Raw genomic sequence first — 25112 nt, forward strand, 5'->3', positions numbered from 1 at the left:
AGGCCGATAAGGGAAAAAAAGCAACCCACAGCTAATTTTGCAATTCTGGTATCGAGAGACGTCGAGTCTGAGCATGAGAAAAGACCAGAGAAAGAGAATGAACTGGTGACAGACACAAATAACCTATTTTAAGAGTTTACATGCAAATCAGTAAACCAACAATGCAAGAAAAACATCTGAACATCATGACATTGAAATGTGCATTGTGGATTTTACTAGGGAAATTTCAACAGTAATTCCAACATGACTTCAGTGCAACAAGAACAAGTACTTCATGCAGCAACATTTGTATTTGTGAGGGGACAAAAGCGGAAGTGTCAGAAAATTTGGACCAGACCACGTTTAGTGGGTCATGGACAAAATGCCTCGTCAGTTTTAGTGTCATTTTATTACATTATTTATACTATTAGTCAGTGTTCGAGAAAGTTACTTTTAAAAGTAATGCATTACAATATTGTGTTACTCCATAAAAAAAGTAGCCTAACTACTACTTTTTATGGAAAGTAATGTTTTACCTTTTCTCAACTGGGCTGGGCTTGTTTTTTTGTTGTTGTTGATGTTGTTTTTGTTTTAATAACATCAATAAAGTTCTATTTTTACCAAATGTAAAGCCCCTTTTTTTCACACAAAAGTTAAATGAATAATCCTCAGGCTGAAAGAAATGCAAATTCACGCCTGTACAGTAGATGCCGCAATTTAAAAAAAAAAACTTTCTGCTGTTCTGTCATTCTTAATTGAAGAAGAATGCAGGAGAAGAAAGTTCAACATGCTTATACTTCAGAAATTAAAATATCAAAAAATTAAACACAAATGTGATGTTTACCTAAAGTCATTTTTGCTTATTAGTGATTGAAGTGGACCATCGAAGGTCAGCCGCAAAGACATTGGTTAATAAAGTGAAATCAAATACATAAAGAATATTTGTGAAATTGACCATTTCATTATTGCAAGTTTGCATAATATTCAGTTTTTATTCATTTTGATACTGAATCTGTTTTTTGGTGGGGTTTTTTTGCAAGTGAGTTGAGTAAATGCCTGCTCACATTTATTATAGAACTACAACAACCAGCATGTTCACACACACACACTCTGTACACTCTAAAAAAAATGCTCAAAAATGCACTCAAAAAGCAATTGGGTTGTTTTAATCCAGCGATTGGGTTGTTTTAAGCAATCATTTAACCCAACCGCTGGGTTAAAACGACCCATTCACTGGGTTAAAACAACCCAATTGCTGGGTGTTGCTCTCTCAACATGAGAGCTGTCCGTCAATTAATGGAAAAACAAAGTTACTTGCTCTACTCATTTGAAAAAGTAACTTGGGTATTTTATTTTAATTGATATTACCAGCAGCCATATCACCCTGTAGCCCAAGACTGGTTTCCCACTGAAGCTAAGCAGGGTTGAGCCTGGTCAGTACCTGGATGGGAGACCTCCTGGGAAAACTAGGTTGCTGCTGGTAGAGGTGTTAGTGAGCCCAGCAGGGGGTGCTCACCCTGTGGTCTGTGTGGGTCCTAACACCTCAGTATAGTGATGGGGACACTATACTGTAACAAGCACCGTCCTTCAGATGAGACATTAAACCGAAGTCCTGACTCTCTTTGGTCATTAAAAATCCCAGGATGTCCTTTGGAAAAGAGTAGGGGTGTAACCCCGGCATCCTGGCCAAATTTGCCTATTGGCCTCTGTTCATCATGGCCTCCTTATCATCCCCCTATCCTGGATGGCTTCATCACTCGGTGTCCTCTCCACCAATCAGCTGGTGTGTGTGTGGTGGGCGTTCTGGCGCAATATGGCTGCCGTCACATCATCCAGGTGGATACTGCACATTGGTGGTGGTTGAGGAGATCCCCTAGACTGGGTAAACCCAGCCTGATCTGCTGTCGATTTGATTTTGCCCTGCAACTCAGTCTGGAAACCTATACATTCATTTCTTCTGCTTCTGTTACACTTTTGCAGGAACCAATCACAGACTGGCTTATCCACCTGGCGCGCTATTGGCGGGTTTTACACGATGACGAATAGAGAAGCAATAGATTGATGCCCGTTGATCACGGCACTTGTGGTCTGATTGGTTGAAGGACTATCCAATTGCATAAAGAGTCATTTAATTTATGCTTGTTTATCACGCCTCTTGTGCAGTAGAAAATACATAGCATACTCCCCAGACCAATGTTCAATCTTAAATTGAGCTTGGTCTGGTGATAACCAGAGAAGAACCCCCCCCCCCTCCTTAAATGTAAAGCGCTTTGAGTTCCCAGAAAAGCGCATTATAAATGTAACAAATTAATATTGTTATTATTATTTTGTTGTAAATTTAAAAGTAATGTTACTTTACTAGTTACTTGAGAAAAGTAATCTGATTACGTAACTTAAGTTACTTGTAATGCATCAACCCTAACACTGATTATATTTTTTTTATTAATCATTTTAAATAGCTTTTTCTATTTTCAGTTTTAATTTTTTCAGTTTCATTTTAGTAACATTGTTAAGCGCTTTTCTCATTTTTATTCTTTCCTGTTTTTTGTTTTGTTTAGTTTTTTACATTTACATTAGTTTAAGACATGTATTTATTCCAGTGTGTAATTTTAGTGCTTTAGCTTAAAAATATTAAATGGAAAATATTGAATTGTATTTTATTTCAGCTTTATGTTAATAAAAAGTGGTTTTAACGTTAATAACCTGGGTCAGTTCTTTTGCATGAATCAGAAAGGAGAAGTTGATTGATTGTGGCAGTGTGCTGTCCTTTTGTTCGTGGATCGTCAGATGATCGCCACCAAATACCACTGGTAAATTCCAAGAATAATCTAAACAATGATTAATTATCTCACCATCTTAACTCACCCCACTGAACAATGAGAGGTTTCTCCTGGCCGCTGTACTCTACTCGGCAGCTCACTCTGACTCCAGGTATGAATGCATCTGGTTGCTCCAGTCACCGTTCTCCATGAATTCAGTGGAGATCACATCACCTGTGACCTTCGATCCGTCCAATAGCCATGTCATATTAATAGCCTCTGGGTAAAAATGGTATGCATGGCACACCAGGGTGGTCAGCTGACCGTAATGAGCCTTCTCAGTGGCACGCACGGTAACAATGGGCGGCACTGTTGCGAAGACAATAAAATGAACACTAAATATAACCTATTGGACCAATTCAGACTATCACAACTCATTGCGTTTATTTCCTTAAAATGCTATAATTTTGCTCAAATGAAAATGCAGAATATAAAAGAAGAATGAAAAATACATTGTTTACCTGTTCTCGTTGTGCTGTTGACTTAAAATCTTGCATTAGCTCTACACAGTGTCTCCAGCTCTTCCTTCTGCTGTTTCATCTTCCAGGTCTGATTGTTGAAATGCTCAGCATTTCTGATCCCAAACTCATCATAACCAACATATTTCGCCAGCCTTGAGTCATAACTGCACAGAAGCTTCTGGTTGAAGACCAGCTTTATTATGTAGACCATGTCAGACAAATCCTCTTTGCTATATTCACATTCATCAATCTCCTGGAACACGTAAACGTCTGAAGGGAACAAAGTTATTCAAATAAGTGTCAATGTATGCCAGTTAAGATACATAATTGAGGACTCAATAGCTAAATTCAGAAATCTGCACATATTCAGCAATGAGGTATTTTGTTTTTCAGCATTGAGGTTCTTGGAGAGATCAAACATGGACTTAAAATGGTTCTGAGCATGTGATTAGTTACCGTAAAATTGTGAGACTGGCCCTACATGTCAGTCCTGTCTTCCTATAACAGTCATTTCAGGGAATTAAACTCACCTTTAGATGAGACACAACAAAACAACGCCCACCAGGACAATGAGTGTGAATGTGTTCATCTAAGTCTTCTTCTTCCAGTGAAGAAGCTGTGCTGCTCGAGGAGGGTGTTTGAAAATCAGTCTAAATAATGAAAGCATTTATTTGTTTCACTGCTCAAGGATACTTCCTCATTATTCAGTATTAGTCATCCATGGGACCCGGAACAAAAAGTACACAAGGCCTGTAAAACACGCCTTCAACTTTTTTTTTATACAAACACATTTCAGTGTAAAGGAAAGCTAAAGATCTTCTATAATATTATGTTCACACATCATCTACACAATATATTAAGGAGCATATATGGGGCTGCTGGGAAACCCTGGGTCCTGAAATCCGTGTGGATGTTTGATATGTACCACCTACCTAAGCATTGTTGCAGACCATGTACACCCTTTCAAGGAAACGGTTTTCAATGTTGGCAGTGACCTCTTTCAGCAGGATAATGCGCCTGCCACAAAGCAAAAATGGTTCAGGAATGGTTTGAGGAGCACAACAAATAGTTAGAAGTGTTGACTCTGCCTCCAAATTCCCCTGATCTCAATCCAATTGAGCATCTGTGGGATGTGCTGAACAAACAAGTCCGATCCATGGAGGCCCCACCTCGCAACCTACAGGACTTAAAATATCTGCTGCTAACATCTTGGTGTCAGATACCACAGCACACCTTCAGGGGTCTAGTGGAGTCCATGCCTCGACGGCATAAAATAATTAGATAAATTCATGACACTTAATTCAAAATAATAATTCACTTTTATAAAACCTATTTAGTTTTAATTTATTATTAGTACATTTAAGTTTTGTTATCTTAAACCCCCAAAATGAAAATGCAATCTTGGTCAACTGAGAACGGTTTCAAGTTCTCACAAACAGAAACTGACTGTATGCATTTCTGTCAGCTTTGTTATTTGCACAATGATGGAGCCCCCATTAAAATAGTAAAAGAGACAAGGTTTCTTGGTATCACCCTTGACAGCAAACTGTCTTTTATCCCTCTCATTAAATCACTTAAAAATACATTTTTTAAAGCCATGAATGTTTTAAAGATTTTATCCAAAACCAAATGGGGAGCAGACAGTTCAACTCGTATGAATTTGTACAGAACTTTGATTCGCATCATTTTTGGATCAGCCAAGAAATTATATACGGCTGTGTTTATATACAGTTTGGATACTGGATACATAAGATTGGCTTTGGGGGCCTACAGAACATCACCAGTCCAAAGATTATATGTGGAAGCCAATGAACCTTACTTGGAAATCAGACGACTAAAGTTGGCTCAGCAATAAAACATAAATCAAATAAGGAAAATCCAGTTTATTCAGCAATTCAGAATTCAATAATATAGCAAAGAAAACCAAGTTACATCCGTAACCATTTGGTCTACGCATTAAAACCCATCTGGAGAACCTGAAAGTGGATTTAAACAATTTGGAACAGACATTTTTGCAGAATCTGGATTTAGCAAGAAACTAAACATCAAAAAATCTCCCGAATGATTATCATCAGCCATTTTTAGACATAAGAGCAATGTTCCCTCAGATATACACAGATGAATCTAAATCTGGAAATCAAGCGGTAGCATATTTTGCAACAAATCAACTTATATATACGCATCCATGACCAAAGTTCAGTTTTCACTGCAGAGGCAAATGTTCTATTATTGGCAAGTTCAAGTTCTTCGCAATAGGATTTTTTAATAATAACTGATTCAAAAATCATGTCTTGAAGCAGTGGAATCTATAAAAACTGATCACCCAACAACTGTGAAGATTTTTATCAAATTGTCATCTCTTGAATCGAAGAATTTGAATATAATTTTCTGCTGCGTACCTGGCCACTAGGGAATCTCTGGTAATGAGCAAGCAGACAGTGCTGCCAAGGAAGCATTATCTACAGATCCAGTAAATGCTCTATATCTTTCACAGATCTGAGACCAGACTAAAATTAAATGCAGATACCAAAAATAAATGAGAATGCGATCAGTGCTTAAAAAACAGACTACATGGAATATATCTTGATGTTGTGATTAATTCATTTTTATTCATGATGCTCAAGCCTCAAATATTTTTACTATCAGGAGAAAATTCGCCAAAGTATTCATCTTGGCAGACTCCACTGTCCATTAAACATAATTTGCTGGACTGTAATACTTCTACCCCTTTGAGAAATTAGTTTTATTCTGTAGACTTTTGAAAAGGTTTTTAATCAAGTAAATCCAAATGTAGTCTTAAGTTTTTTTAAAGAAAAAAACTCATCTTAAACATCTTATTTAGTTGTATTTTTGAATAACTAAACCTGGCTCTCGCCATGAACATAGCCATAGAAGCTGGAATGGCGTTAAAGGTTCAAGAAAAAAAGAACCCCAAAATGTCAGGGTGTGCAACTGTCCGAACAAATGAACAGACTAAGAAAACTATTTAACTCTTAAATGCATGACTGTTTCGCCAAACATTCTTACATATTCGGGTCATTAGCGACCCGGATCTATATCTAACATGGATAGATTTATACCTGTCACGATAATATATAAAACTCCTGATATTAGAGTAACAATTACAGTAACATATTTCGTTACATTTGGGAGCTTGGAAGGGTTCAGTTTGAGCAGATGTTTTATACCATTATCACTGTACTCGTCAGAGCTCATTTCCCAGACTATACATTCAGCATCTGGCTCATATTCGCGATCTCACACATATTCTCAAAACTCATTTTCAACGTCTTCAAAATAAATATTTTGATCACTGACGGCTTCCTTCACCAGATCTACCATCAAGTGACATTGACAGTAATATTTGAATGTGTTCAGTACTTGCTCTGCAGTAAATCGCTGAGCCATTTCAAGTGTTGCAGATTATAATGTAAATATTATTGATTTGTTTTCTGCCTGCGGTAACTATGAGTGAAGCGTCACTTCATAATTGTGTATCAGACATTGCCACCTTGTGGAATAAAGGTGAATTGCACTTATTTCGTCATTATAGATTCATTTATTATTGTGCAGGGGAGAAAAAAAAGTAGGCCTACAATCTTACACACCTCGGGTCGTTAGCGACCCTATACAATTTTTTACAAAAAAACTAGTGGAAAAACAGGCATTCAATTATAATTTTAATATTTTTTTCTTGTTATATTGTTTAAAATGGATTGATTGAGGAATACTAAGAAGGTTGATGTCTAACTTTAAAAATGAATGAGGAGGAGGGTAGTGAATGTCGTCTCGGGTCACTAAAGACCCGAGGTATGCATTTAAGGGTTAAAATGGTGTCTTAATAATCAATGACTTTTAGTTTTTAGTTTTTAATTTTATGTTTGAAACCTTTCATATAAACATTTTAAAAAAAAATCAATAGTTTTAAAGCTGTTCAGATCATTGAAAAACTTTTGTCCAGCAATTTGTATATTTTCAAATGTCATTGTGGCAAACATATGAATTGCATTATGAATTGGTAATAACAGTAAACATGATAATGAATCATCAGGAGGAGCTCAACTGATCCTTGTGGCAGAGTGCAAAGGTGTGTAGATCTCGCTCAAATACTGGTAAAAACTGCCTATTTTAAGTATGGGTTTGGTACACTTTCCACGTCAGGTGGTACAACTACAGTATAGAAACTGCCTGACACAAAAACAGACAAAATGTTTTGAAATGTTATTTAACAACTGAAACTTGTTTAAACACATTGTTCATGACTCAGAAATATGCATTACATGAGTTTTAAAAAGATTTTTTCAAGTGTGTTTTTGAAGTTTTATTTGTCCATTATATAGGAGATGGACAATGAAGCTGAAACACTGGCCGATGTAGTGTTGGTTTCACACCTGTATATATTAACAGCCTGGTGGCCAATCTTCACTGATTGTACATTCCATCAGTAAGAGCAGAGTGTGAAGTTTGAGTTAGCAGAGCAATAGCACAGCTGTACATAAAATATTGCAATCCACACAAGGGAGACATATCAGAGTTCAAAACGGGACAAATTCAGCTTGGAGCTTACGTGACCACTTCTTAGTCAAAGCACTTACTTTACTTTTCCTCTATAAACATTAGAGAATAATAACGAATATTGTCTGAACCTCTCACTGAGAGAAAGAACATGTTATCAGTAGGCTATGTTTTGGGAAACTTCCCTGTTTAGAGCTCGACCAACTCCAACCTTGAAGAAGCTGTGTATCTGTGTGTGTGTGTGCTAATATCCTGTGTACAGATCAGTATTGGTGGGGTGTACAATTGGCACCTTGGGGAGGCTTCTTTGACAGAATGGTTTGATGAACATGAATTGGCCTGCACAGTCACCAGATATAAATATTTTGAGCCACTTTAGGGTGTTTTGGAGAAGCAAAAATTTTTCCTCCATCAGCATCACATAGTGACCTGTCCATTGTTCCGGAGGAGGAATGGCTCAAAATCCCTCTGGCTACTGTGCAGGACATTTATTGGGCATTCCCAAGACAAACTGATGCTATAATATACTAATAAATTATTGTGGTGAAGTTTTGTGTATGTGTGTGTGTGTATTATACACTACCAGTCAAAAGTTTGGAAACTGTACTATTTTGATTGTTTTTAAAAGAAGTCTCTTCTGTTCACCAAGGCTCCTTTTATGTTATAAAAAAAGCTGTAATATTGTGAAATATTATTAAAATGTAAAATAACTGTTTTCTATTTGAACATATTTTAAAATGTAATTTATTCCTGTGATGTAAAGCTGAATTTTGAGCATCATTCAGTGTCACATGATCCTTCAGAAATCATTCTAATATGCTGATTTGCTGCTCAAGAAACATTTATGATTATTATCAACGATGAAAACAGTTGTGTACAAATTTTTTTTTAGGATTATTTGATGAATAGAAAGTTCAAAAGAACAGCATTAATCTGAAATATAAAGCAACATTGTACCTTTCAAAAGTTGAGTCGGTAAGAATTATTATTATTTTTTTTTTGGGAAACAACTTGAAGAAATGAATACATATTTTCAGCAAGAATGCATTAAATTGATCAAGTGACAGTATAGACATTTATAATGTTGCAAAAGCTTTATATTTCAGATAAATGTTGTTAATTTGAACTTTCTATCCATTAAATAATCTTGAAAAAAAGTTTTCAAAGTTGATACTAATAATAAATGTTTCTTAAGCAGCTAATCATCATATTAGAATGATTTCTGAAGGATCACGTGACTCTAAAGACTGGAGTAATGATGCTGAAAATTCAGCTTTGAATCACAAAAATAAATTGCATTTTAGTATCAAACGATTCAAAAGATGTGTTTACATAATATATGTGTGTACTGTGTATAATTATTACAGTATGTATTATGTATATTTGAATACACATGTATATAATAAGAAATATTTCCATGCAAAGCCTTTATATATTTTTATATAATTTATATTATATATATTTTATATATAAATATAACACATTTTCCTAAATATATACATGCATGTGTGTGTATTCAAATATACATAATTACACAAATTACAGACATATATTATGTAAACACAAATGTTTATTTTGGATGCGATTTATAGCTTGACAGCGAAAAAAAAAAAAAATATGTATATATATAGGCACAGCCTTTGGCCAAATCAGAACCTTTTATGAAGTTACGTTTCTTTTTTATACTAACAAAACTTTATAGTAACAAAAATAGTTTTTTATGGTTTCAGTTTTAGTTAACTATAATAGCCCTGGAAGCAATAAATATTCCATTGAAGTTCATTTAGAAATATGCTAATTAAATTTAATGGGTCCTGAAGAAAACACTCGCCACAAGATTTTGTTTTAAGAACATCTCACCCTCTTTATTAATGTGACATTTATCAGATGAGAATTTCGGTCGCATGAAGCATCTGTTGAGATGATGCTCATAGCTTGAGGTTTCATTTCGTTATGTTTTACTGTTGTTGTTTTCTTAAAAAAATGAGCTGTGGAAAAAACCAGCCACAATACTAAACAGAAGAGCTGAAGACAGGAGTAAACAAAGAAAAAAAGAATGCAGGAAACAGAAATCAGGTCATATTGACAGATGCAAGCTGCGAGGTCATGAAACTTACATATGTACACATTTTGGAAGAAAAAAGTACACATTGTTGTGTAACTGCACGTGCTATGATACTGAAACTACATTTCCAAGCATTTAATTTCTGAACACGAGGGTCATTTTGTTAAAAACATAAATTGTGCATTCATTCTCTGGGAAAATAATAATAAACACACTAAAACAAAACCAGACTAAAACTCAAAAACCAAGATTTACAAAACAGTATTCATATCAACACCTAATTAAGCAGCTGTGTATTTCTGATAGTGCATCTAAGACTCAGTTCTGCTCAAATAATCCTGACCGAAACCACATGAATGGAAAAATAATTTATGCATCCAGAAAAAGAAACGCTCATGTAGCCCAGCTGAATTCGAAGAGCACGATTCTGTATGTTTAATGCAGATTTGAACCCATTCATTTGTCCATGGGAAATTAAGCAGGCTGGATGGAGGTGAGATCAGATTCAAGTTTCAAGACGCCACTAAAGCCAACAGGCCGCCCATCGAACAGAGACGGATGACGTGATTCCATGTTCTAACTTCAGGGTGTACAGATGCCATTTGAATAGGTGGAGCTTTGTTTTTTTATTCAAATGCACAGCCAAGAGGCCACACATCCATGTATGTGCAAAGTGTGTAAATCCACTCGGAGTGGGCAGGAAAACCACTAGATTCAATGGCACACGTACACATCACAAACTCGCTCATGCAGACAAAAGTGACAGCAGTTTCCACTCCAAGCCTTTTGTTTTCTTTAGGACAAACAACTAATAGGTCAAACGTAAAGAGGGAGAGAGAGAAAAAAAAACAAAAAAGCAACAAAAGATTCACAAAAGAAAGTCAGATTTTTGTTTTCTTCCCTACCAGGGAATTGCTTAAAATTCTTCTTTATAAAAGAAAAATAGATATTTATATATCTTTGTACATGTATATACACAAGGTAAAGAAGGATGGACTAACGGAAATGAGTCCCAAAATAGACAACGATGCCCTGGTCTTTTTTTCCATCAGTTCCTTCTCCGTCCAACATCTCCCAGAATTCTCTTCGACCTCACATTGCTTCTGTACATCTAAAGAGAAAGCCTGCTCTTCCTTATTCATATTTCTCTAGTTATTGTTTATTAGAGCAGGAGCTCTATTCTATTCTATTCTGGGATGGAGTGCGTGTTTTTAATTAACGTCTGTTCCTCTCGATTCGCTCAGCCCGAGTCTGAGTCACTGGTGTCAGAGGATGATGAAGAGGATGACGATGAGGAGGAGTCTGAGCTGGAACTGCTGGCGCTGAGACGAGACGCCATGGCATGGGGTTCCACCGCAGTGGGCTTCTCCACTGAAAGAGCAAGAGAGATGTTCATTTCATCGGTCTTATCCTGATTCTGATTGATCGTATGTAAACATCTCAGTCCCTACCTTTGGTTTTCTGTGGTTTCTTGCCAGAGTTCAGCTGGCCGCTGACGTCCTGCAGTCTTCTCTCCAGTTCTCTCTTCTTCTCCAGAGCCAACTCCTCACGGGATTTTCCCGCAGCACCTTTGACTGCCACTGGAAAACACACAACGCACGTTTGGTCAAATTTCCCATGCAATTTCTAAAATCTTCAAATCAAGTCACCGTTATTTATATAGCATTTTATACAATACAGATTGTTTCAAAGCAGCGTAACAGTGATAAACAGGTAAATAAAGATACAAACAGGGTTCAATTTGGCTGTAAAGACATTACTGTAATTGTTCAGTTGAAATCAGTTTAGTCAGATCTCTTCAATAACTGTGTAAAGTTCATCAATTACGGAATGAGTTCAATTTATCTATAAAGCAGCGGTGGAGAAAACAGTGATGTCATCATCCAGCTCAGTTCAGTTCTCATCCTATAGTGTCAGCGCAGTCAAATCGATAATATTGCAGAATATTTAAGTAATTTATAGTATTTTATCTAGAAATGCTGCATGTTATATGACATAATCAGTCAAAGGAGTCTCTACCCATCCCAGAGGCTTACATTTTAAATCAAAGATACAATAAATGTAAATGAGATTAGGGAAACTGCATTTTTTTTTTTACTTCAAACTAACTTTTCCACTATTTAGGTGGACATTTATTAGTCAAACATCAAGACATATCAGCTAAACCACTTAAAGTGTTAGTTCACCCAAAAATGAAAATAATGTAATTTATTACACACCCTCATGCCGTTCCACGCCCGTAAGACCTCCGTTCATCTTCGGAACACAAATGAAGATATTTTTGTTGAAATCCGAAGTCATTATTTTGTTTTTTTTGGCGCACGAAAAAATATTCTCGTCGCTTTATAATATTAATATTGAACCACTTTACTCACATGGACTGATTTAAATGTTTTTAGTCCATTAATGGATCTTGAGAGTGTAAATTACATATGCAGGCCTCACTGAGCCTTCGGATTTCAACAAAAATATCTTCATTTGTGTTCCGAAGATGAACGGAGGTCTTACGGGTGTGGAACGGCATGAGGGTGAGGAATAAATTACATTATTTTAATTTTTTGGGTGAACCAACCCTTTAATTGGCAGTCTTTTTGAGAGAATCAGCATCAGTTGTACCCAAGCGGCAACCTCCCCCAGTTTCGTACGTGAATTATACTGCAATTCATCGGTTGGCCGCTAGGGGCAGGTTCCAAAAGGGAGCAGAATCTCATTGAGCCCCATGTTAAAATGCACAACTTTACAGCAGAAAAAAACATGTTTACAGCCTAAAAATTGTGGTTTTGGTCTATAAATCTAATTTTGCCCTTCATGACAACTGTGCGGGGGGCGAATTTTTTTTTATAACGCATTTGTTAACATTATATGAAGCCTTAAAGTTCTGCATAATTACGGGGGTGGCCACTTTGAGTGACAGGTGGATTGCCGTTTGTCTGCTGTCTGTTAGTCATCGCGTCACCTATTTTCTGTTATCCGGGAGTGACTCGCTGCCAAGATGACAACGGCCAGCTCGATCCTACATTATGCTTCAAAACTGCTCATCAGAATCCTATGGGTGACGTCACGGACACTACGTCCATATTTTTTTACAGTCTATGGTTGTACCACCTGTCGGATTTTGTCAAATGTTAGTTCACCCTAGTGAACAAAATCTACTGACTGTTCATTTGCAGTGAATAGTGTAGCCCAAACAGTAAAGCATAATGCTAACAAACAGTAGAGAATGAACTGATCAAATGTATAGCTTGGATTCAATGCAAATCGCTTTGGATAAAAGCATCTGCCAAATGCATTATTCCTCCAATTCTTTCCATGTCACATTTGCTACCATTAAGTTATACAAAATACAAATTAAAATATAAAAAGGCTTCATATACTCCTACTTGGAGAGCAGAGACAATATAACATATACACAACAGACTGACATTGAATTAAATGTATTCATTTTAAAAGCCATAAGATTTATCTTTCAAATATACGCTGTTCATTTGAACTTTCAATTCATGCTGAAAAAAAAAATATGTAGCAGTTTCCACAAAAATATTAAGCAGCACAACTTTTTTCAACATTGATAATAATAATAATAATAATAATAATAAGAAGAAGAAGAAGAAGAAATGTTTCTTGAGCAGCAAATCAGCATATTAGAATTATTTCTGAAGAATCATGTGACACTGAAGACTGGAGTAATGATGCTGAACAGGAATATTACATTTTAAAATATACTTAAGAAAATAGGTCTCTTAAATAGTAATAATATTTCACAGTATTATATTTTTTTTATGTATTTTTTAATCAAATCAATGTAGCCTTGGTGAGCATAAGGGACTTCTTTAAAAAAAAAATGTTTGAAAGGTAGTGTATTCTTTTATTCCCTCTTGCCATGTAATCATTCAACATTGCACCTCTATTGACACGAGTCACATGGGAGATGACTCGACATCAGTGGAGGAATGAAAGAACAGCATTGTGCTTGTTCACAGAAGGGTAAAGAGCAGATGACTGTCTACCTGTGGAGTGTGTTGAGTAAAACCAGGAAAGGTGGGGCTACACAAAGCATTATGGGTTAAAGTCTAGCTTCAGATTCCCATTAGCTGCCCAAGAACAAACATTGCTTTCTCAGAGGAAAATCATATAATTATTTTTTTTTTTTTTACAAATCATATCATCAATGTTATTTAAATGAAATGTGCTCTTACCATAAGGTTTCCTTGGTTTCTTTCGTAAACACATCATAACGTAGCGCTCCAATTCCCGTAGCGTGGACGGTTTGAGCGTCTCGAAGTCGATCTCAATCTCTTCTGGGTTGGTATCACGCAGCGAGGGCTCTCGCGATTGGATGATGTGGACCACGCGGCCCAGTTTCTCGCCCGGCAGCCTGTTGATGTCCAGACTGAGCTGCCGCTTCTCGTCGTAGCTCATGGGGCTGGTCTCTTCCTCTTCCTCCGAGTCGTAGTGTGGCGTAAGACCACCATGGCTCATAGATAGGGGGTTAAAAGATGCAGCTTGAGATTTCTTTGAGGATCTAAGGGAAACATGAGAAGGAATATTAGAAGTCTGTTTTCGTTAATGATTTATGAATTAGCTACTGTCTAAATCAGTAAGTGGAGACGTACTTGCTCTTGTTGCTCTTCTTACTGGAGCCCTTCTTGCCCTGAGTGGAGGTCGCCGCTTTGCTGTTGCTCTTGCTCTTTGGTGTCTTGGAGAGTTTTGGCGTTTTCGGCGGCCGAATGACTACCTCATCCTCCATCATACTCCTGGCCCGCTTGTGTTTTTCCGGCTTCTTCTTTTTCTTCTTGTCTTTCTTTTCTTTCTTCTTCTTAGGCTTGACGATGGGCGTAGAGGACAGCGCAGCCAGCTGCTCGTGCACCGCCCTCAACTGCAGACAAGCGAGTGAATGAGTGTCACTGTGTTTCTAAACCCACGGCCACTGCAGCTCTCAGTAAACGTACAAATACGTCAAATCTGTCAGTGCCGGTTTAGCGAACTTTGTTGGAAAAGTTCAGTCGCTACCTGTGTACACACCTGTTCCTGAAGCTGGGCCAGGCGATGCGCTCTCTCCTCCTCACTGTCAGAGCTCGGGCTGCTCTCGCTCTCACTCTCGCTGCTCACGTCACTCTCTGACGACGAGGAGGAAGAGGAGGAGGAAGAGGAGGAGTGACCGCCCAGGCCACCGCCCAGGGACGCAGGTGGGATGGACTCCAGGGGCTCGTCGGGCATCTTGGCGAAGCGGAACTCAAAGACATCCTGCAATAGAGAGGTGACATTTTTAATATGCAACTTACATGCTTACTTGTGGTGTAAAGAATAGAAAAAGTAGGGCTGCGTGATTAAGCGTACTTAAATCGTGATCACAATTTCGGCTTTGCTCGATTAACCATAATATTGGCCCACTGGTTATTTATCCTAAAAAAAAAAATCATTTCAATATTTGTTATATTTCATTGGTAAAAAGCCTTTCCATGCTTGAGGTTGCCAGATGACAAGGGTTTAAATCCCCCCGAAGAGAGCATGCGCTTTTTTCTTTAGTTGAATACGGAAGGCAGTCTGGCGAAAGCTAGATATGTGATTTTATAAAGTTTTAAATATTTATATTTTTCTTTAAAAAAACCATCAATATGCTTCAGAAGGCTTTAATTAACCCCCGGAGCCAAATAGATTATGCTTATGATGGATGGATGCACTTTTTTGGGCTTCAAACTCGGGCCTGTTCACTGCCATTATAAAGCTTGGAAGAGCCAGGATATTTATTAATATCTCAGATTGTGTTCATCAGAAAGTCATATACACCTAGGTTGGATTGAGGGTGAGTAAATCATGAGGTAATTTTCATTTTAAAGTGAAATACTCCTATAAAGGGTATATTTTCTGCTCAGTGTTTTACTTAATCTTCCCAACCTGACAGCCATGCACATACACTCTCTGCGGTGCAAAAAAAACCCCTCTGATGATCTGAAGCAAGTTTAGAGATTTTAATTCTGCTCAAATGAAATGTAATACAGCCAGTCTGTTTCATATGCTATTTGCTGAAACTAAATCTGTGACGTGCTGTAATAAATAAACTGTAATGTTTTGCGATTGCTGATGCTGAATAAATGCACTTATGGAACCTTTTTGCTACAGTACAGCGTTATTTTGTTGTTTTAATAGAAGAACAAAACACTAGAATAAGGTGTAATTAATATTAGGAATTTCACTGTTTCAGCTTTTGACAAGTTTCTTAAGGTTTTATCAGTTTTAATAATGTAGAGGGAGTGTTAATGTATATGATGCATACAATAAATAAGTATGAGTTGACAATATCTTGATTTGTGTTTGCATGAAATTCTGATTAAAATGTAAAAAGAAATTTCTGAAATGAGAATAATTGTAATAAAACATACCTGTAATTTTCGGGCCATGGACACCACATCGTGATCTGGGGGATTGTACTTGTAACAGTTTGAAAACATTAGCCTGATGTCAGCAGCAAACTGCAATGCATCCCGGTACTCCCGATGATCCATTTTCCTCTGCAACATCGAGAAATACATGGAGATCTGATTGTGCACATGGTGGCATTTTTAAATGGTTATGTATTTGAAACGCTTCGATGCACACCTTTATAGTGCTTAGATCCATGGGACACTTGATAATTTCGTGATAGTCATGCAGTCCCAGTAAGGAAACATCCACCGGCTTGTAGAAGGGCCAGGCGTAGGCTGTGTGCTTCTTCGACAGCAGCTCCTTGAGAATCGTGCTGCAGTACCGTAGCTGCTGGCTCAGCCTCCCACGCCGCACTGGCTGATGTTGATTCTGGGAGTCAGGCAAGTCTTTCCGTGGTGGCTTGATGGGCCTGCCACTGCCACCTCGTCTCGCAGGAACTTTGTCTCCAATCAGGCCCCCGCCAAGACCCAGGTTCAGGCCAAGGGTCAGGCTCTGTTTGGGGTCTGCACTAAAAGCAGAGATGGTGAGAGGGGAGTCACCACCGCCCAAGCCGAGACCCATGCCCCCGAGACCCATGCCCCCGAGACCCATGCCACCTACACCCATAGTGAGGGGCATGCCTGTGGTGGTGGGGGTGGTTGTGTCTGCCTTGCGCTTGACGCCCTTTTTCTATTGAAAAGACGGAGAAAGAAAAATGAGCTAAATTGCATATAATATGCAAACAAGCACATTGGCATTCCAACTAGCTTATGCTGCATCTGAAAACGAATTGTGTATAAATAGTTTCTTTTAAAAATAAGAGGTGGTCTTACCTTTGTGGTAGGTTGAGTAGGTGGCAGGCCCAGCATTGTAGGGGTGCTATGTGAAGTGGGAGGCAAAGACTTGGTTATAAGCATCTGTGGTGGGGTGGACAACACAGAGTCTGGGGTGTCTGGAGTGGGAGGGGAGTAGGCAGACTGGGATACAGAAGATATAGCAGGGACCTGATGAGCGGTCGTGAATCCACCTAAAACTAAAAGTGAGAGGGTAAAAAAGAAATGCATAAGCACAAAAACAGACAAACAGCCAATAAACACCAGCACCAATTGTATTTCACACAAATTGTTCGTAATTAATCTTTAAGGATTTTTTTTTATTATTGAAAAAGAGCAGCTTCTAGTTGATTAAATATTGTAGAACTGAGCATCTAGAAACACCCATTCGCATATAAAATGTATAATAATTACTTGAATATATTAAGCGATTTCTATGTATGAATGCAGCCCATTTCGATGTATGAATTTATAAATTATTATTTGTAATATATAATTTTCATAAAAAATTTGACTGATGCAATTAATTATATATATATATATATTAGTGCTGGGCAAATTAACGAGTGCGATTAATTTTCTAATTTTAATGCATTCAAAATATTTATCGCAATTAACGTAGCGCTCGTTTTTATATCCATTTTTGCCTGCCGTTACATTATATGATCACGCTCTTACTCATGTAAATGCTTTTAAACCATCCAAGCGCGACAAGACACACAAGAGAACGCGCTGTATGTCAATGTCCTGTCTGTGTGTGTGTGTGTGTGTGTGTGTGTGTGTGTGTGTGTGGCTGCGTCTCAATCCCTATTTGCACCAGTCTCGTGCACACATTGAGTTCTCTTTCGCTCTTGAACAAACAATAACAACACAGAAAATGTTGCGAAAATACTTTTGTTGAGTATTCTCATAATAGGAGTCTTAAAGGAGTTAAATAACGTCTTAAATGAACGTGAGAAAATGAGCTGCGCGTGACGGCAGCGGCCGATCTTAAAGTGACAGCAGCACTAATGATGTCTGTCATTAATGTTCATCAAAGAACAAAGGGGAAAATATGAGAGAAAATATGATTCATCTCTATTTAATGTATTATTTATGCAGTTAAGAAAGGTGTTTGATAACTATTACATTTCTGTACATCTCTAACAGGGAAGGCCATGGGTAAATATAACATTTATTATAATGGGTTTATTTAAAGCTTGTTTTAAGCTCACTTAAATTAAAAGTTGTTATTTTTTAAAGCCTAATAAATGTTGAAATTGGCAGTTTTCAGTTATACTATGATGTAATATCATTAATGTTTCATATAGACATAACTATCAGTGATAACTGGCCTTCATTCATAAAAATATGCCATTATAACACATATTTAAGTAACTGAAATTATTACAATATCAAAATATTAAAAACTCGCAAAACTTGCGATTAATTAGTTGTTGTTTTTTCATCGATTCCCAGCACTAATATATATATATATATATATATAAGTTTTTAATTAATCAGGGTCATCTTTTTTTCCCCACCCTGTTCTTACATGATTTGTGGCCTTTTTTAAGTTTGCCCGGTTTGCCCCTAGGGACTGGTGCAGGAATCTCTTCTTCCTCTTGGGGCATCTGTGCAACCTTCTGCAGGAAAGCCTTCTCCAGAGACTGGGCCATCAGGACAATATCATCTGTTGGCTATAATAAACAGACGACTTTTAGATCACATGGCAGTCTCTAGACAACACTACTGATGCATGTAATTGCACCATAACAGGCTGGGTAGAAGACCTGAGCCACTTGATGGAAGAACAAAACAAGGCTGAGCACATTAATGAACTGACTGACCTTGTTGTAGATGTAGCAGTTGGTGAACATGGTGTTGAAATCCTGCATACACTCGCTGGCACTGCGGTAATAATTGTTCTCCAGTCTTTTCTTGATAGTGCCCATGTCCATCGGCTGCTTAATGATGTTATAATAATCCTACATGAGAGAAGAGATGAGCAAATGCTTGAGTTTAGACTCATTACATGCCATCTTGTTAAATACTTAAACTCAGAACTTAACAAATCTTAGGTTCTGCGAAACATCCCCCAAACGGTCCAATCTGGAACAAGAACAAACTTACAGGGAGGTTGAGCTTGGAAGCATCCACTGGCTCATGAAAAGGCCAGGCGAAGTGATGCCTCCACAGCGTCTTCTGTAAAGCCTTCTGGAGGAACTGCAGTTGGTTGGTCATGCGACCCTGTCGATTGGGGTCCCGTACAGGGGGTTGATGGGGTCCAGATTGGTGTATCTGGGGCAGAGCAGGTCCTTCAAAACCTTCATACAGCAGCGACGGCTTGCGGATGCGCTTGCCGGGTCCAGAGATGGTGTGATCCATCATTGTGACCCCCTGCATGCCGTCGCCCCCGCCCAAAGAGCTGTGGAGAACAAGAAGATGAGGATGGGTCATGTAGAGAAGAGCCAGGAGAGAACATCTTGGCCTGGTTTCACAGAAAGGGCTTAGATTAAGCCAAGAGTAGGCTTTAGTTAAACTAGGACATTTAAGAAACTTTTATAAACGTGACTTAGAATCTTGAGACAAAACAAGGGTACTGACATATTTTAAGATAAGCCAGTTTCGAGTCAGCTCAAACATGCATTTTAGTCTGGGACTAGGCTTAAACCTCGTCTGTGAAACCAGGGAATAGAGACAATCAAATATGTGGATTGTTTTATGCACAGATAAATTTTTAACTAGAGAGACTGAACGACAGACAACTTTGTGATTTAATGAGATGAAATATGACAAGTCAACATAATCACAGCACACTCATGATGACTCAAACTCTTGACTAATCGTCTGCTTTGCCTATGTGCGCCGAGCATGAAAACACAACTGCCCCTCCAGCAGTTCATCTGTCCGCGCATGGGTGAGTTATGCTACGACTCATTCCAAACCGATACACCACAGTCCAACTGGAAACTGGGGGCGTGACTTTAAATAGACTTGATAACCCAGATCAGGTCATGTTTGTGTTTATCCAAGGAATTAGCCAATGAGTGTGCAGCTTTCAAAACAAATAGTTTGAAGCACAAATCAATTATTCCTGTTGGCCTAATATTAATAATGATTCACCCTAAACAAATGTTTTATTAAATGTCAAATAATGCAGCAATACTCTGCTTCTTCAAAGAGAGCGAGGAAAATTTGACCACGACTGTTTTAACACATTAAGTTTTAAACATGATTTTATTTACATTTAATATCTCAGACATCACTATAAAATAGTTTCTATAAATGTATGCTGTCAATACAATTGAAGAGGTTAAGTCTATTTAAAAACAAACTTCATTATGAGCTCATGTATACAGGAATGTATTCCTAGAGGGCAATTAAAAGCCTTTGATAAGCTCACAAATTGCTCATGTAAAACTGCCCTACCCTCGCTAATTTTAAAATGTAAAACATTTGCTTTGTATAACCTGCCAATATAAAGAATCTCACTTCCTCCATGAGACTTACCTTCTGAGGCCTGTTCAATGCTTTAAAATGGGTGAGTTGACAGCACCCAATATTTGACATTACATGCTCATCCTCTGGAGATTCATTTATTGGGACTGCCCATACACGATGCAGCAATATTTGTAAAAACATAGTTACGTGATTTTAATATGAAACAAAACTACATAACAGTTAAGGTGGGTGTTCAACTCTTTCTCCAGTAGCTCTCATGCCTTCCAGTCAGGTTCTGTAAGTGAAGGTCTGCATACTTGCCCCAGTATGGATTCTGAGTATAATTTAATAAACTGAAGAAAACAGAATGCAGATGAGCTGCTTCAAAGTAAACTTTGAATAAATCTATCACACAATAAATTTTTCAACTTTATAAATATTTAGACATGCTGATAATACATTGAATAATTTAAGGTTTGAATATACAATATAAACATTGCTGAATGATACAAAAATCACAAACAGTTGACATTGAAAACGTTTTATTTTCAGTCAAGTAAAATGTTGGATTACAAACAATATTTGGAAAAACAATAAAAACAAATAATAGGTCTAATTGTTTTGTCCCATATACTGCATGCTGGTTTGGGAGGGGGGGCAGACGGCGGGATTCATGCGGCTCGTTAAACTACACGCGTTGCTAAGCAACCAAAAGCGAAACAACTCCACAAATTATTCAGTGCTTGTGTCATTAGAATTCACGAATTAATGACACTCGCCACAAAATCAAGTCGTGAGGTCATCAAACAGGCTCGCGCGCAGAACCTTTCACGCGTGCAAGATGTTGACAAAAGTCCACGTGGTGTGAGGCGGAAGCTCAACTTAAGTTGAGTTTCAGAATGACTAAAACGTTTAAAAAATAAAACCAAAAGTTGTTAACATACGAGCCTCAAAGTGACCCAAACACATGCGAACTACTATAAGAGGCAAAACAACTTACAAAACCCCTAATAAATACATTTGTTTTCCTAGTCAAGGCGCCGCCTTGTGACCTAACGTTACATCTATACACAACACAGAAATATAAATATATCTCAATGAAACACCATATCGATCATAACATGCCTTTCCATTACGCCAGACAGTATTGTATGTAATCTAGCGATCAAATACACAACCACATGGTCACTGTAACACTCGTGGAAGAAATTATCGATGCATCACAACATTAGCAGTGGATCTAAAAGTGAGCACACATTACCGAGTCTTAATAAAATCACAAAAAAAGTATAGTAACATTTCTACTAACGTTAGCGTGTCCACAACCTGTATGACCAATACAAAGATACTGATCGCTGTTAGCATTAGCCAACCGTGCTAATTTCACGTTCGCATCCTAGCAATGCATATTTAGCGACATGCAGTCAAATTTAGGATTTAAACAGTCTCATAAATGAAAAGGCGGTTGTAATACTCAATCTTGACCGTCTGGACACGAACAAATTTGTCAATAAACAAACTGCCCGTCTCACGGAGCGAAAACGCGCATGCGCAGTAAACGCGGGCAGCTGCTCGTTATTAAGACTTTAAAACTAGTGGCGAACTGACGTTGTAATAAATAAAAAAAACAGTCTCTGCAACACCACTGCCATTAGAGAGTGAAAGTCAATGCAGTCTTATTATTCCGGTATTTCGCTTGAAGTTATTGCGACAGGACGCAAGTGATTAAAATAAATAATTCCGAAAGATGCCGAATTATGACAATCCAAACAACATTTTCGTTCACAGAGCAAGTGCAATGTCATTTACTCCAACCGGTACCTGTCAAAGGGCGGGCTAATGGCCGTCTCCATCGGGATGGATCCGGATTCTGTTTATGAACCGGTTTCGTTCGAATATCCGAGTTTCGCGGCCTTGTTTTTCTGACTTCCTCTATCCTCCAGCGCAGCGCTACAATGAAATGGCGAGGTAAAGGCTCCGCCCGACTTTTTATAAACCCATCGACGGCTCCATTGGCTGATGTAACACCATTCGTACACGCCTACGCGTATTCTATAGGCCACTCGAGCTGTCCGTCAAATAAACCACGCCCGCACATCCTCCGGAGCACGATTTGTGGATTTAAACCATATATTTTGCCAAAAAACGCTTATCTAGGTAACAGCGCCACTATAACCAACATACATTCAAACATTTTAGCGAATAGTTTACAACATTCGAGGTTGCGCTAGCATTTCCAGAAATACTGCGTTTCTCAAGAGTTGAGCGTTACGTCAACAGACTTCGCTGATTGGTTCCCCAAAACTAAGGCGCGTTTACCCAGGGCAAGTTGGAAATACGCCATTGGCTCACCCGATTAGTCACGCGTAACAGACAAATGCGGCACACACACGTACAGATCACCTCGCCTTACAGTCTGTTGCTCATCGACTGCCTGGAAAAAATATCACAAAAATACTATATAACTCAAACGTCCATGTGGTACTGATACATCCTAAAAATAAAACCGTGAGGGGGAAAGCAACCTAAAAGCCAAAAACCATAGTCCACAATGTTTTTAATCGTCCCATTAATGTACAAAAAAGACCATACATCGACCTCAAACCCACACTAAAGCTGACAAAAGGCGACGTCCGTCTCTGTGTCGATTCAACATGGCCTACAAGGAGTGTCCTCCATAAATGACGCAGCAACTTTGGTCTTTCGAACGACGACCCACAGTGGTTAAAACACTATTTAATGACCAAATATATACAAAACACACTAAAAACCGACAGAAATACCTTAATTATTCGAATTGCGTCGAGAATTTAAACAAAAGCCTAGAAACAGAAGTAATGCGCTTAGGCCGACGTCGAGCTCTACCAACCACAACCAAAATCAATCATCTATAAAACTTAAATTACGTTTGATTCGCCTCTAAATTTCTAGCGGTTTTGATAAAAGCCAATAATGTTTTAATAACATTGTCGAGGTTTTTAAATCAACGCCTTTTAGAAGACACTTAAAATACTCTGATTAAAATATTCTCTTTCCAGAAGTCATTAACAATTGTTAGACGTCTAAATGTAAATTACCTGGTACAACAACGTGTATTTTAAAAGGATCTTCGATTTTTAAACTGTTTAGGACAACCGATTTTAAGAAAAATATACTGCCGCCCATCCCCCACTGCCAAGGTTACATATTTGAAACAATGTCATAGACTGTCGGAAACAAAAGTACAACACTAAACCTCCCAAATTATTAGTTATCTATAAAATACTAAAATTAAAACGCTTAATTTTACATTACAAACAACTAAATTTTTAAATAAATCTAAATATCTTAACATATACCTCTATCCAGATTAAGTGAATTGAAAACAAAAAGGAAAAACAAAATATGTCGAATTCCTCATTGTTGGAAAAAAAAAATCCTGATTTTCTTCTCGTCTTCAGCCACGTTTCTTTATTCAACACATTTCCCTCAAACATGTCCGACTTCTTCTTCCCCATTCATTGGATCGAAGTGGGGGCAGGGAGAGTCATGTGATCACCCACAACTACGCGTGGCTTAAAACTGGGTTTAAGCAGGAATTCCGTAAAACACGTCTTCCTTTTAAATACATTGCAAACAGAGAGTATCCTCTAGCGATTAAATACTTGATCTTTAAAAATCCATAAAATGTAAGCAAGTAATTAGTCAGCAACGTTGATAAATCCAGAACAAAGAAGATATGGCTATCGTTGCTGCGCCATGATTGGATGGAGCAGATCACGTGTCCCGAAAACCACCGCGCCATCGCAAAAATTAAACCTGATTATTTTTCACCGAGATTATCTCCTTGGAAAATGTAATCCGATTCCTTTAGATTTCTTCCAAATGCTCCGAGTCCTAGAATTCGGTTAAGTAAACGCATAGCAAAAAAGTTTATTAGGAGCACGAGAAATCCATGTAATCAATAGCTTTCATCTCCCTTGAATGTAATCCTCTCTGCGCATGTGCAGTATCATCTGACCCCCCTCCCCCCCGAAACCTCACGGTGTGAGCTAAAATGGGAAACTTGTTCTGTGACTAATTATTTTGACTGATTTCAAAATAGCTACATTGAAACTGAAATAAATTTAAGGACATTCAATGCGTCCTTACGGTCCCAAAAGGCGAACATTGAATGCTTTACATCTAAAAAGCAAGAGGTAATGTGCTGGACTGTGATACCACTGCTGGTTTTATTTTGCAATAAATGGTTGATTACATTATCCTGCTTACACAACTACATCCCATGTTGTTGTTGTTGTTGTTTTCCCCCACCAGGAAACGTTTTGGGAAAGATGCAGATAATTATCCATTTTGAAAAAGTTTGGTCCCCTTTTATTTCTTTTCTGCAAACTTGTGATTAATGTTTATCATGCCTCCATTAGGCTACCTGCTTTTACCTCTGGATAGCACTTTTGGGTTGAAGTTTTGGGTGGGGTTGGATGGTTTTTCTGTATTATTATTTTTTAAAACCTAATTAATATACCTATTTAAAATTTCTGTCAAATATTATTACCTTGTGTTTTTTTTATGCATATTTGTTAGAATGTTAATTTTATTTGTTTGCATTTTTTAAGTGTACTTACGAATGATCTTC

The 25112-nt window shown here is 37.8% G+C and overlaps 1 protein-coding gene across 3 annotated transcripts; it reads right to left on the bottom strand.

Moving 5' to 3' along the window:
* Positions 1–9328: 9328 nt before the first annotated feature.
* brd2a (bromodomain containing 2a) lies at positions 9329–24464 on the bottom strand. Of its 3 annotated transcripts, none has more exons than XM_079829375.1 (12): positions 23836–24464; positions 19187–19481; positions 18904–19041; positions 18609–18753; positions 17075–17274; positions 16437–16931; positions 16220–16348; positions 14862–15083; positions 14453–14715; positions 14036–14361; positions 11291–11419; positions 9329–11210 (listed from the first exon to the last, which is right to left on the bottom strand). In XM_079829375.1, exons 2-12 carry the CDS (start codon positions 19457–19459, stop codon positions 11080–11082), a joined length of 2451 nt encoding a protein of 816 aa, XP_079685501.1. In that variant the 5' UTR covers positions 19460–19481; positions 23836–24464; the 3' UTR covers positions 9329–11079. The 3 variants fall into 3 exon arrangements, with proteins under 3 accessions (XP_079685501.1, XP_079685500.1, XP_079685499.1); XM_079829374.1 differs by lacking the exon at positions 23836–24464 and adding an exon at positions 22319–22715; XM_079829373.1 differs by lacking the exon at positions 23836–24464 and adding an exon at positions 22319–22495 and having other exon boundaries at positions 14850–15083.
* Positions 24465–25112: the final 648 nt, after the last annotated feature.

This window comes from Gobio gobio (genome assembly GCF_949357685.1).
Source record: "Gobio gobio genome assembly, chromosome: 11".
Classification (NCBI taxonomy): domain Eukaryota; kingdom Metazoa; phylum Chordata; class Actinopteri; order Cypriniformes; family Gobionidae; genus Gobio; species Gobio gobio.

Bases quoted from the DNA above. Each gene is read 5' to 3' on its own strand.
- brd2a (XM_079829373.1), bottom strand. From the start codon at position 22,350: ATGGAGACGGCCATTAGCCCGCCCTTTGACAG. The intron at 19,482-22,318 runs GTACCGGTTGGA...TGTTCTCCACAG, and splicing joins ATTAGCCCGCCCTTTGACAG to CTCTTTGGGCGGGGGCGACG. The intron at 18,754-18,903 runs GTCAGTCAGTTC...TGTTTATTATAG, and splicing joins ACTGCTACATCTACAACAAG to CCAACAGATGATATTGTCCT.